The sequence below is a fragment of the Triplophysa dalaica genome, chromosome 15, assembly GCF_015846415.1.
Source record: "Triplophysa dalaica isolate WHDGS20190420 chromosome 15, ASM1584641v1, whole genome shotgun sequence".
NCBI lineage: Eukaryota > Metazoa > Chordata > Actinopteri > Cypriniformes > Nemacheilidae > Triplophysa > Triplophysa dalaica.
In genome coordinates, this window is record NC_079556.1 from 9248657 (window position 1) to 9263715 (window position 15059).

At 37.5% G+C, this 15059-nt stretch overlaps 1 protein-coding gene across 2 annotated transcripts in view; it reads left to right on the top strand.

Moving 5' to 3' along the window:
- The window catches only part of mdga2a (MAM domain containing glycosylphosphatidylinositol anchor 2a), a 117633-nt gene that overhangs the window by 43881 nt on the left and 58693 nt on the right, over positions 1–15059 (top strand). For both annotated transcript variants that reach the window (XM_056768729.1, XM_056768730.1), the window contains 4 exons: positions 4328–4502; positions 9493–9689; positions 11395–11527; positions 13331–13600. In XM_056768729.1, the coding sequence (XP_056624707.1) occupies positions 4328–4502; positions 9493–9689; positions 11395–11527; positions 13331–13600 (775 nt within the window). The remainder of the gene's footprint in view (positions 1–4327; positions 4503–9492; positions 9690–11394; positions 11528–13330; positions 13601–15059) is intronic.

Consider the following 15059-nt stretch of genomic DNA (forward strand, 5'->3'; position numbering starts at 1 on the left):
TAAAAAACAAAAATCTGAAATAAAAAACATTTATTTGTACAAGCATGTCATGGACGTGTGTGGTGAGGGACAGAGGACCCAAACGCGGGTTAACAGACTTTAATAAATAATAGATACAAAACAAACACCCACGAGGGGTTAACAGAACAAAACATAACAGCAGGAACATGAACTAACTAGACTAGACTAAATTAAGAACAACACTTGACATTTAATTTACAATAAACTACAATAAACTACAATAAACAAGACAAGACCGGAGAGAGAGTATGGCAACTAATAGGTGCCAAAATAGTCTCTCTCCTACATAAAACAAGAGATCCTGTCTGATTCCGCCTCAAGACCAAGAAATACCTGACATGGTGAGGCGGAACCATGACACAAGCATATATAGAAACACTATAAAGAACTTATAAAGCAAAATATAAAAATAAATACATACATAATAAAATGCCAAAAAAATCTATAAAAAAGCTAAAAATAAAAGTTGCATAGCAATATTAAGAAACCTATAATAAAATGTGAAAAAACACTCCACTTGTGAAGAACCACCCTTGTATACTGGAAGGGTTTATGACTGTAAATTACATGTTTATGACATGTAAACATGTATTACACATATGAGATGTACAACTATCAATCAGTTTGTTATTTAAAGTAATCGGATATACCAAAATAATGGACAGGCATGAAAACATTAGAAGAATGTCAGAGAGCATTTGTGCAGAAAACCCATGAAAAGTATACAGAGACTCAGATTAGAGTACATTATTAACCCATGTAAGTCAGACATCAGATAAGTGCTTTCCCAGTTTTGTGTGCAATATGCATCAGGCGGTTAGCGAGCAAACTGTGGGCGGACCGCGCCGTCTAAAGCGGTGACTGCAATCTAAAAAAAATCCTATCCCTCCTTTCCCCTGAATATTTCCTCTGTAGTGTATGACATGAGGTCTGGAGGCCTGTCATTTCCACAGTCGTGTGACTATTTATGGAGGCACTTTGGTTGTGAAGACAGTGGGTTGCCTTCAAATTGTTATCGCCTCCCACCCCAGCATATCGCTTGAATCATGATCTGTGCTAACACAGAAAAATATTCTAAGACTTTTGATTTATTTGTGTTGCTTATTTAGTCTGTACACTTTTGAAGTCTTAGCAGATGTCTTTTTAATGAGCTATTTGATCTCATTGAGTTGAATCTGAGGGATAGTAATAATCTCATTATAATGCGAGGATTTAAATTGCTCAAACATTTTGTGGTGTAGCTGATACCCTCATTATTAATGTCCGTATAATATCCACACAAGTGTACAAAATAATTTAATTAAAACGAACAGAATTACATTTAAACGAATAGTTCACTTGAAAATTACACTTATGTCATCACCTACTCGCCCTCAAGTCATTGAAACCCTTATGGTTTGCTTTCTTCTTTCTGCCGCAGATTTTCTGTCTGCAGTTATTTTCCAAACAGAAATGTATACCGTTAACTATAGGTTGGTAATCTCCACAGCACGCCACAGTGTTACCTTGTCTTGTGAAGCCATATAACGACTGTACCAAAATGATGCTGAAAACAAACAAACTGCATTGGACACAAAAATGACCTCAAAAAACAGCCAGCAACCAAAGCACATACATTCTGCACCCGTGTGAACTTTCTTACACCAGCAGGTGGCAGTAGTCTGTATTCCTCATTCAAAGAGTAAAACCAAAGAAGCAGTAGAAATGAGTCTTGTAAAAATATACAAGTTAAATCTATGTGTATGACAATATAAACATGTTGGATCAACAAAAAAACAACTATCCCCTTAAGGAACTTGAAATAAGAGTCAAATAAATTAATGTTACTGTTCCTTTAAGAGTAATCGTACAGAAAATGTAGATTGTATGCACTCATTCAAGTCTTAAATGAAGTGAAGACACTGAATGTAGTACAATTTGACTTCAGGATCAGTCCGTTCTCAGTCTGGGTATTGAACCGAATTGTTCTCACATAATCTACAAATGATTCCCCTGTTCCACTTTCTCACCCCTGAAACTCAAAATTCCTCTTTGTGTGCTGTCAGCTATAGTCTATACCTCAACACATGCACACATACTGGACTAAGCACTTTTCTTTAGTTGCCTTACTTCCCGTTCAAGCTCGCAAAGAAAAGCCAGCGTAACTAAGCCCCGTGAATTCCAATACGCCGTTATTCCGGACCAACATCCAATTTGTATGTAAACAAATCTGCCCATCCTCCATCCTCAGCAAAGCATGAAACGGATTTCATTCTTTCACTTCCAAAGGTTACGACTCTATTGGACTCTAAACAGACTTACGGGTGGGCAAAAGACTGATAATGCATCTGATGAAATAAGAGAGGAGCTAATATTTGGGGTGAGGATGTTGGGGCTTGCAAGGGAAAGGCGGAGCATTGATCTGTGTAGCCGGACTCAAGCTGAGTTGGTCCCGCCTCTCAGGTTCTTGAGCGGCGGGGATGATAAAGGAGGCTTCTGTTGTAATGTAGGTCATCTACACAGTAAGTCTCACTCAGGACTCAGTAAGGCCAAGCCAGGCCTGAATGGGCAATTTGCTCCACTTGTCTGGCTGGTTGGCAGATAGAGTGTACAGGGAGCTATAGACCAACCTCTCTCAATCTTTATCTCTCTCTGCCCCTGCTGAGCACCAGCCTCCTTCAGGGCTATGCTGTATTTTTGCATGGCTTGTTGGTCACGAGGATAAAAACATAAGATATATACACAATATTTGTTTGTTTGCCCTGGAAAATATTTGTCCTGTAATTAATTGGAAAGTTTGAAATCTCGCCATTCAACAGTCAATATAGTCCCACCCTCGTGATCAGAAATACGTCATGCAAAGATTATGCATGTATTACAATAAAAATTGCAATACTCCATAAAAAAATAAGAATGATCATTTTTTATTTTATGCTTACGATAATACTTTATGTACATTTTACATTATATTTATGCAAATGTGAGAAAATGGTAACACTTCAGTATAGGCAGGGGGAAATTCTCACTATTAACTAGTTGTTATTAGATGCCTATTTTGGCTACTTGGCTGTTTATTCGTACTTATAAAGCACATATTCTGAATAACCTTATTCTAAATCCCTATTCCTACCCAATACCTAAACCTAACAACTACCTTACTAACTATTAATAAGCAACAAGTTAAGAGTTTATTGGGGGAAAAGTCGTAGTTAATGGTTTGTTAATAGCGAGAATTGCCCCCTATAATGAAGTGTGACCAAAAAAAATGATTTAAAATAACCTAAGAATTCATATTTTACCACACAATTTGTTGAAACAACAAGCAGTTTGGTTTGAAAAAATGTTTTTTTTATTTTTCATTAATTAAAAATATTGTATTATACATTTCATTAAAAATATACATACAATCAAACCTCAGAAGTGACAAAACAAACTGATAATTTTTGTTTGTACAAGTACAGTATTACTGCTCTAGTGGTTAAAAGAGAATATTAACTGGTTTTCTTTAATGTATTTAAGGTCTGGAAAAATACAGAGCATCTTTTCTGGTATTTTCACATGTTTCTCCAGTTTTCATATTTTGCATATAAATACAAATAGAAACAATATTTTTATTTTAAATCTAAGAGATATTTAAAAAAATTTAGTAGGGGTGGGAATCTTTTGGTACCTCACGATTCGATTCATATCGATTCTTGGTGTCACGATTCGATAAAAAATCGATTCAGGATTTTTAATTACGATTCTTTCTCAAAATTAGATGTGATATATTTTTAGTAGTTCACATAATGAAACAATAAAGATAATTTTACCTAAACACATATACCTAAAAATAATACATTCTGAAAAACAGAATATAATAATAAAACTGTAATATATTGTATATTTTTTTGTGTGTGAGGAACTTTTACTTTCATAAGCTAAACAATTCTTGATGGATGATAAATATCCTGTTATACTCTGAAGTAAAAATGAATTGTAAATGCCATTAAATATTTAAATACTCACCAGTATCATAATGAGTTTTTCTGTTTTTAATTAATGTGATAACATGCTTAACCTCCAACAGTTTCCTAAAAAAAATGGGCTGTCTGTGGGTTTTAAGCCATTCTTCTCTGGAATCCACATGTGTGGGAAGTTTATGTCCTGTGTTTCAGAAGAAATATTGACTAGTCAGATTTATGCGAGTGCTGTTCCATCTTTAGGATGGGTACTTGACAGTTGAAAAATGATTTCGTAATTGAATTCTGTCCTTTTTTACCTATTTATATTCTCTTTCCCACTCAGTCGATGTTCTTTTTGTTTTTCTCCCAACCCTCACGTTTAGATACGATGGACCAAGACAGCAGGCAGCGCTACTGACCGCTTCCAGGACTCAAGCGTATTCAATGAGACGCTGCGCATAACCCGCATCCAGAGGCACCAGGGCGGCCGCTATTACTGTAAAGCTGAGAATGGCCTCGGCACCCCAGCCATCAAATCCATCCGAGTGGATGTTTACTGTGAGTTAACAAGCTCTTCCGCCTGTCAGCAGAAAACCAAACACTTGACACGCACTCCTGCGAGTCAACGATAGCTCGAGATTAGCCTTTGCTGAGTGTGTATGCATCTTTCTTGAGGTTTTTAAGACAGATACTCAACCTTGATCCAGCACTCCACTTAAATCCTTAAGTTATGAATCAAGAATAATTGAGTTGAAAGCGATAGCCGTTGCTGTATTACTGAACCTTTTTGTTGTGCTTCAGATCAGTTTTGCTAAAAAGTAGACAGGGACAGTTCGCTAAAAAATCTAAATTCTGTCATCATTTTACTCACAGAGTTGTCCCAAATCATATATTTCTTATATTTGGACGAATGCTTGTAACCACACAGTTCTTGGCTGGTGGTAAAACGTTTCCCAGGGCTGTTTTCTTTACCTTCATTCTTCAAAATATCTTCTTTTGTGTTCAACTGAAGGAAGACATTTATAAAGCAATTTTTCCTACCATGGTTGTGCAAATAAGTAAAGGCAGCATACTGTATTTGGAATCCTTTCCTCATTACGTTGTTTTGAACACAGTAATGTTAATAATTATAATTATAATAATAACTGGATGACCTTCCAGCATTGTTTATAATAGGCTAGAATGTTAATATAGCTCCCATTTACTGCACTATGCAGCTTGGAATGAGACATTGGCACAAATCCCATATATTACACCACTATATTGGCACAATGTTTCCTAACAAAACGGGTTAATGTAGTTTCTAGCTTACACCTTAGAGTTCTAAAATACTCTGTTAGCGTTCCCTTATATATCAATTGCAGTACATGACTGGAAATCTGCCACGTTTGTTAATGTCCATAGTTTGCTTGAAAGAATGTATGTTTTAATACGTGCCTGCTTGGGAATGGCCATTAGTGAAGAATGATGCTTTTTGCAAGCAGATGGTATATTTACGGCATCAACCAGCGGGCGATAACTGGTCCGTGCATACCAGCCAAACTCTGACCTCCTGTTTTGAGCCACGCTAGCAATGAGCTGTAACCTTTGTGCCATTGAGCAATTATTGTCCCAGTAATAAATGTAATGTACTGTAAGGCACTTTGGATAGTGGCATCTGCTAAATAACTACATGCAAAAGATTTCATCCACTTGTGGGGTCATTTAATGATGTAGAACATAATGTGTTAATGACAACGCTATAGCACAAGAAAACAATTTCACTGCTGAATCTACAGCACCATTTGTAGCTTAAAGAGTGTGCTTGCAGACTGGATTGAATGTTGAAATATTAAAAATATAGTAGACTGCATTTTTTCTTTGGTTTTGTCAATCCTCGGCAAAAACAGTGTAAACAATATAATCTAATTTGTGGATGAATAACTCTTATAAGAGGTGTTTTCATTTAAAAGAAATACACTAAAGAATCAGACAAAGTGGTAACTAAGTTTATCAGACACATTGACTGAAATGAAAGTTTTACTTTTAGTGTTCAGTCATGTCTGACTCTAAATAGAATTGTCACGGTTTACTTCAGGATGGGGAGACTTAAATCAAGCGAATTACAAATGGGGAACATCAAGCAATTTATCTAAAAAGAGGCAACAACGCATGTCGTAGTCATTGCCAAGTTTCAAGACAAAAAATATTAAGTTAAAAGTTTTAAATATAATTATGTTGAATAATACACCAAACTAAATTAATATAGGTGTTATTTAGTTATATTGTGTAAACTTATTACTTATATACCTTATGAATAAATAAAGTGTTACAAAATTTGCCTTTGTTTGTTATTTAATACACTGCATTGCATTTTTGCCACCTGTGACCTGCCTTAGTGAAATGCCATTTACTCACATTCTTGTTCAAAACTGTATGACTTTCATTCTTACTGCAGAATCCAAAAGAAGATATTTTGAAGAATATTAGTACCCATTTATTTCTATTGTATAGGCACAATACCAATGCATGTCAATGGGAACAGCCATGATTAGCCATGAAAATATTATCTTTTGTGTTTTTACGGAAGAAAGAAAGTCATACAGATTTCAAATGATAAGAGAGTGAGAAAATGATGACAGAATTTATATTTTTGGGTGAACTATTACTTTAAAGTCTTTGTTTTTATTTCTTCCATTAAGAAAACCCTGAAATGGTTCTTATTTGGCAACACACTGAGGTCAATTAAATGCAACAAGTTGTTATTTCTTCAGCATTGGATATTTAAGAGAAAACGTTAGTTACATCATAAATTCCCATCCTTTTAGTAAAAAATGCACACTGTCATTATAGAAAGCATTTCCACTGTATATTCCAACCATTTCCATGTTCCATTAAAACATTATGTTTGAAATCCATTACCTAACATGATCATCAGACCAGATGATACCTGGGTTTAAATGAAGGACATATTGTTTTTTTGTCAAGCACAGTTTCTATGCCCTCAAAAACCAGACAGTGACATTTATTTTATGACTCACCATATATGCACGCTGTACAGTATGTGTATTCATCTCTCAGCCCTTTCCAAATGAATGTGTTTGAACAGATGACGAAATGCATTAAATGGTAGTCTTAATGAATGAGCATATTGACTGAAATGAAAATGAGGATTATTCTACAAAGAAGCGACACTGTTAGTACGTCAGCTCCAGAAGTTTCAAAGGTGTACTCGTCTGCTATCAAACCATCAAAAGCTATCACGACCTGTCAAAAAAAGGAGTTGTGTGTTGCGTGTGTTCCCCGCAGACATGTAGGAGCCATAGATGTTGTAAAGTGATTTACGGTAGCTCAGAGAGATGAATAGGAGCAACGATGGACGGTGGCAGGCGGCATTGCCGTGGGGAGGCAGTGAGGAGCAAGTCATTACCCTTGAATTAGAGAACAAGCCTCAGCTTGTCATTTTTATTCCAGTTTCACGGTGGACTGTTGGCTGGTGGGCACTCGCTTTTATCGATCCTGGCCACGCTAATGCAGTGATCAAAGCCCAGATACATGTCATTGATAGAGAACAGGCAACATACTGCCGATAAACAAGCGAACGCTTCGATTTGGAGTGACTGTATTGTCTTGTAAGTGTGGCGCCAGTCACTAGTCATTAGTTTAAAGTGAATGGGGAATAAAGGTATTGATTTTAAATCGTGTTTATGTTGGGCCAGGAGTGGTGATCTGAATCCACCTTTTATTCTGAAAATTCCATCACTGAATCATGAATAAATCAGTGGTGGTTGAGATATGACTGCTTTTTTGCCTTAAACAAGTAGCTGGCATGATGAAAAGGCCAGTTTAGACCAGCATCGGTTTCAACGGATGTTCTACACTGCGCTAATACAGCTGCCCAGGATAGTTTTCCTAAACGTTTACAATCATTTATTCATGTTCAAACCTGTATGACTCTTCTCTTCTGTGGAACACAAAGGAAGATATTTTAAAAATGTTTTTGTTGTTTCGTGTCCATACAAGGAAATTCAATGGGAGCCAATGTTGTTTGTTTACAACATTCTTCAAAATATCTTCTTTTGTGTTCTGCAGAAGATAGAAAGTGAAATGTGGGTCCATAAATGATGACGTAAATGAAATAATGTTTCATTTTTGTTTGAATTGTCCCTTTTAGCTAGTTGAAATAACTGATTTTTTTAACTGATCGGGGTGAGATTTTTTAATGCTAATAAATACTGGAAAATGGTTGAGTCAGTATTAAAATTTTACCAGCCGCTCAAAAAGTCCTGTCAATACTGTCTTTTAAATATTTACGGTGAGGTTATGTTGATTCATTGCTGGAGAGAGCAGGAGGAGTAAAGTTTTTGAAAGGTGTGTTTGACTGATAGCTGGAGAGTCAGGATTATTCTGGGCTGAGAAAGGTTTTTAGATGAGGGTTTAGCTTTGAGGACAATAAACGCACATGACTTCTCACTGGAGCACTCTATGGTAATCTTTGTCGCTCTTGAAAAAAATGACTGTTTTAAAAATACTCATAACTGAAGTGTAGAAGTTCAGATGGACGCATGGTTTATGTGATATATGTATTATATATGGTAATGCATTCATTACTTTTTTCCAGTTTTCTGATGACCAATTTACTTCTTTTTAACTCAAGCCAAAAACGTAATGTGATTAATGTGGCTGTATTTTAATTTGACCATTGAAGCCTTATTTTATCAACTTTGGCAGTTACACAGATTTTATTGAAATGCTGAGATGTACTTCATACTGTTTGGTTAATACAAAGCAAATACAGTGAAAACATCTGCTTTCAATAAGTAGGAATGTTAAGTTATATTTAATAAGTGAATTTCAAAGATACAGAAGTTTTGTATAGTACATTGTCCCTTAAGTTGGATTCAAAATCATGACCTTGGCTTTAATAGTGTAATAGTGTCAGTGTTTTATGAGAGTAGTTCTTAAATTAGGTTAGTTTTGTCTGATCAAGCAATCCAATAAATTACTTCAGTTTATGTATTTGGCCAAAGCCTTTTTACAAGTTAGATATGTTTTTTCACTTTGTTGTTGTATATCTGAATTTCCACTTTGTTGTTAATCGAAGCCCTAACCATGTGTTGCTTTTCGAGATAAGCTACTTTGCAGATATCCTCTTTAAATCACTATTTGTCATTTATGCAATAGAGTGGTCAATTTTCTTTCCCTGTGAGAGCCATTTCTTTACCATACATGTTCGTCTAGACTAGAGCATCTAGCAGGCGCCATTCATAAATTGAGCATTCAATCTAAATATAATGTATTTGTTTACCCATGTCCTAGTTTTCCCTTTATCTACATTCTGTCATAACTCACATTCATACTTCTGTCATCCTCATGCGTACTGCACTTGGTATCACATAAAGAACGTGTTAAAGTCTCTTGCTCTCTAAATGTGCCCATAGACACTCTAAAGTACAGCACTATTATTATTATCACTATTAATTTATTATCTAAAACCTCCTTCACCACAGAAGTCTATATCAGGGTATTTCTGGAACAATGTGACCAACCCTACTCATTTGAATTTCAGATTTAGATGACCCCATCGTGACCGTCCACCAGAGTATAGGAGAGGCGAAGGAACAGTTCTACTATGAGAGAACAGTGTTCCTGCGGTGTGCTGCCAATTCTAATCCTCCGGTGCGGTACAGCTGGAGACGGGGAAGGGAGTTTCTGTCCCAGGGTTCTGACAAGGGTGTTGAGATCTATGAGCCGTTTTTCACACAGGTAAGATATTAGTTCAGTCTTTATGCAAAATGGTAATGTATACGAGAACTGCATACAGATGCTGATCATCTGTATTTGATGTGCATTTAAATGGATTAGGAACAATTATAAAAGTTATGAGGGTATAATGGGGGGAATTTCTTGATTTTACGTGTAAATGCGTAAAACGATCCAGACACGGTCATGTTGAGAATAATTTTTTAGGTGTCATTGCTGACATCAGTTCTTAATTAAACATCTATTAACTTCAATATGAATGCATGACTTGCCTCAGATGAACTTCATTGCTCTTACTTTAAAGTTCTCATTATGAAAGACAGACAAACTATCACAAGAGACAAAGAGCAAGCAGCGGCGTGACAACAGAAGTGTTATCTGGTCCAGAAGGGAGCACATCAGATCTGACAGAAGTGCTTTCAAAACACAGCTTATTGTCACGTCTGATATGGCACAGAGATCAGCCCACAGTGAACCCGTCCCCGTAATTAGTCAGAAGACAAGATATTTTAGGACCCGTTTCTATCTTTTTATTCCCCACAGAGAATCAATCATGGAACATTAGCCTGTGTACTTACAGGAGATTTTGCACGTCATTTCGATCACCCCCCACAGAACTATGAATATGAAATGAATGCACTACAACATTGTCAGTGTCACAGATTAGCGAGCGGATCAACACCACACAAGTAATGTCCGAAGATTCAGGCACACAAAGTTCAGAAAATACGTACAATGTAGTGTCACGATAACTGATGGAGTTGAATTTGTTTGTGCACAATATATAGTCAATTGGAAGTGTTAGTCTTAGTTTAAGCAAAAAATAATTCCAAATCCATGATCGTTTGTTTTAGATGTAATACAATGTGTATTCACAATTTAAGGTTCAAAATAGCTTTATTTTCCACATACTGTGTATGTTTGTATCTCCACGCACGCAGAATTTTTACTAAGCTCATCGCTCTGAAAAGCGAGGTGTCCTATGATTGGCGAGTTAACCAGTGCGTTGTGATTGGTTGAATACTGCAAGCGTGTGACTACGTGTCTAATACATGCATGGGCAACTTATAACACACCAAAGACACAGAAAAACACGTATTCGTGCCATATGACCCCCTTAAACCCCATAAACGAATAGTATAAGGCTAAACTTTGTGATGTCTTGTAATGCCTTTTATTTGTATTTTACTTATGCACTAAATTTCAGTATTTTCCTTACACAAATGTTTCATACTGTATGACTTCAAAAACCTAAAATATGTTTTCATACACTTTATTTTCTTTTTGGAGGCTGACAGCATCTGATCATTATTCACTTGTAATGCATGAAAAATCAACATTCAACATTGATAGTTCATCCACAAATGAAAATAAAGTTATCATTTGCTCATTCTCTTGTCGTTTCAAACCTGTATAACTTTCTTTCTTTCACAGAAGATATCTTTAAGAAGGTTGGTAGCCGAACAGCGACGGTACTCATTTACTTCCATTGTATGTACATAAAACCAAGTAAATGGGTACCGTCACTGTTCGGTTACCAACTTTCTTCAAAATGTCTTCTTTTGTGTTTTGAAGAATAAGAAAGCCATATAGGTTTGAAATGACAAGAGGGTGAGTAAATTTTTGGGTGAACTTGCACTTTCACTGCCATACAAACCAAAGCCTTTTAAACTATTAAGAATCTCAAAAACCTTTTTCTTTTTTGCAGGGCGAAACCAAGATCCTCAAGTTAAAGAACCTGCGTCCTCAGGACTATGCTAACTACACGTGCACCGCCTCTGTCCGCAGCGTCTGTGGCATCCCTGACAAAAGCGTTCTCTTCCGACTAACCAACAAAACAGGTGCAAGCCATATCAAACCTCCTTTACCGTCTACCACGTTGTCTGTTATCATAGACCTTCCTCTTTATTTGAGCTGCCCGACAATTTAAAAGTGAAGTGCCCTAAGGCTTTTGTCACGACAAGTGCTGTGTGGTCTGATAATCAACAAGCTTTGAGTAGTGCATGTCTTATTGAGTATGTTATGTCCATCACGTTTAAAGACGTGCCTCATACTTTTCCTTTTCTGTGGTTGGTGGCTGGAGAAACTGCCCGAGGCTGATGTTGCCACCGCCGGCCTCACAGTTAATTCAGTTCATGGCAAAACCATATTCTTAAGGAAATGGCCCGCCGGCTCCCGGTACTTCTTATCTGTCTCTGTGGGCCTCGTGCCACCGCAGTGAAGACCTGACCTTTACGAATTCCATTAGAGAATGAAAAGAGTCTGCAGACCTTTTCCTCTGGCCGTCTCTGTTTTTCTATCTTCTGTTCACACTCCCCCCACTCTCGCTTTTTCTCGAGCCATCCTTCTCTCTCGCTTTTTCTGTCTCTCAGCGTATTTCTGGCAACATGTTGGTTGATGATGATGATCGCAGCAAAATCCAGTGCCTTGACTGATTGCTTTGCCAACTCGAAGGCCTTTACAGCACAGCATGCTGGTTTTGCTTTGGGAGGAGCGGTTGGGCAAGGCTTTGATTGAGGGGGATGTGAGTTGGTAGATTGGATGTGGAAACCTGGTGCATTCTGGGACAGAGTACCACATCTATTTGGGTCCACACTGTGAGAAAGAAAATATTTACTTTTTTGTGTAAATGCACTACACTGTAAAAATAAAGGGGCTGTAAAGGCTAATACAATTATTAGTGATAGTCTGACCTGATTATTTGACCTAACTTTTTTTAAAGATAACCCAAAATGATCCAACAGGAATTCGTAAATATTGTACGACGTGGCTAATTCGTGAATCGTGAATCGTAAAAAAAACGTACGATTCTTAGAAAGAAGCACTACTGAAGCTCCTCCCCTAACCCCACCCACTGGGTATTTAGATATAAATAATTCATTCTATGGTAATAAAAACATAATGCTTCATTATGTAAGGTCTTTATACATACCTGAGGACAAATACAATTACGTAAAATAATTACGATCATTTGTGTCAATTATGTAAAAAATTGAGGCACACATAAATATTTGACAATTTGTACGACAATTAATAATAATAATTGTCAGAGTCATAAAACAGACGATTAATCGCCATAATCTCAATTATTCATTAGGCAGTTAATCATCAGCCAAAAATAAATAATAATGACAGTCTTTATAAAAGGTTTCTCACATCAATGCCGTAGAAGAACCATGTTTGGTTCTTTAAAGAACCTTTCAGTTAGGGTTCTTAAAGAACATGTTCTCTGTCTTATATTTTATACAATAGAACCATTTTCCACTACAAAGAACCTTTAGTACAATAGAAAGGTTCTGTGGATGGAACCATACCGCCTGTCAAAGAACCTTCTAGAACCCATCATGCCTCTGGTATTTCTTGTTAACAAATTTGCACGTAAACTGTTGTAATTTCCTTTAAAATCAGCTGTCGTGTAGTGATAATGTATGCCTTCATTTACTGTAGGTATGTGATTTCATTTGATTTATTACCCCATTAGCTCCAAGCAGGGCCATCACTAAAATTCACCCGGCCCGGTCTCTACCACTATATAAAAACCATACGGCATTAATATTCATGATTCACAGTGATACGTTGTCAGTTCCCAGAAGTCTGGGGGAAGAAATAGTTCTCATCTGAAACTTTGCCTGTTTTTGTTCCAGCTTCCCCAACTATTAAGCTACTGGTGGAAGACCCCATCGTGGCCAACCCTGGCCAGACGGTGACACTGGTCTGCATTATCTCCGGAGGGGAGCCCAACCCAACCCTGTCGTGGGTACGGAATGGAGAAGAGCTGCCAAAGAAGAGCGTGCTCAATGGAGGAACCCTCACCATACCGGCCATCACCGTTGAAGATGCTGGCGTTTACAGCTGCGTTGCCAGTAACAACGTGGGCAATCCCGGAAAGAAATCTACCAACATTCTTGTCAGAGGTGAGAAGAACGCCCAAGGAGCTTTTTAGTCATGTTTGATGTATCAGGCTGTGTTGCCGTCAATTTCAAGACTCATCAGTGAAAAGAACACCCGCTGTTTTATTGTTCAAGCTCAGAATAAAGTCTTGCGTCCCCCACGATTGGCTGTCAGCATTTTCCAGAGCTTATCACGAATTATCAAAGCATAATGAATTACTTAATGATTATCATGGGAGAAAAATGACAATACTTGTGGATAATAAACTTCTCGACAACATATGCATGAATGCAGCGTGCAATTATGCATAATGGCAGTGAATTGATGGGTGCACATTGCTGCAATGCATCGTAAAAAAACACGGAATTGTGGTTCAGAGCTGTTGTCAAAGGACAAAGATGCCTTAACCGTTAAGATATAAAAGTATGTCGACACCCCCTTCTAATGAAAGGCTTTGTCTCTTCTAGTTAATGAAGCGTACAGCCGTGCAATTTTCTTAGACAACATTTTTTGTAGTAGGATGGGGCGTAACTTTTTAGCTTTGGCATGACAATGCCTCACAGCACATGGCGATGCCTGTAAAGAAATGGTGTAACGAGTCTGATGTGGAAGAACTCGACTGCCTGCACAAAGGCCAGACCTGAACATTTTTCGCTTGGTCAATTGTGAGCCAGACCACATCTCCAAACATACGTCCCTGACCTTGCTGATGCTCTGTCTAAATGGGAACGTCTGGTGGAAAGCCTTTTGCAAGTGGATAAAGTTAAAGCAGACTCACAGCATTATTTGGTTTGTGAATCAATACAGACATACAATAATGAAAAAACTACTGTTGGTTTTTTGTAAAGAATAAAATCGACAGAGATTTGGCTGAAAAATCAAATATGAATTTCCAAGGTTAAAAAACACTTTTTCGTCAACATTGAAACTGGACCCAAACAGCACACACGTTTAAAAACGTTTGCTAAATGTTTGCTTAACGTTTCAAGACTCAACTATGCTGTGTTGTGCTGGTGTTCTCCAGCCAACATCATTACCTAGCATAATGAGTTTTTGTGATATTCGCATAATACAACCTGCCAAAAGAACAGAGTTAAACGGAGAGGATTTGCTTTTCTGGCCCGTGTGTGTGGGTCGCTTTCTGAAGGAGCTTTACATTCCCCAGTCGGAGCAGCTGCTGTAGCTTCTTTCACAGTTACTCCTTCTCCAGTCTGATCCCCAGTGTGCACATAAAGCTGTTTGCACATCTGGAGGTCCAGCTTTCAGTGTGAATCCCTTTCTGTCTGTCAACTCGTCGGCGCTGGGGAACACAGCGAGATTGCGCATTTTTATGAAGCCGGGTGTCTGCATGAGACTGGAGGGTAAGAGGCGAGTCAAATGTCTTGCCAGTTCGGAAGATCATCTTGGTGAGGCAGACAGGAGAGGGGAAGAGGATCATAAAAATAGAGAAATCTGCATTGTGTAAAGGGTCATTACTGTTAT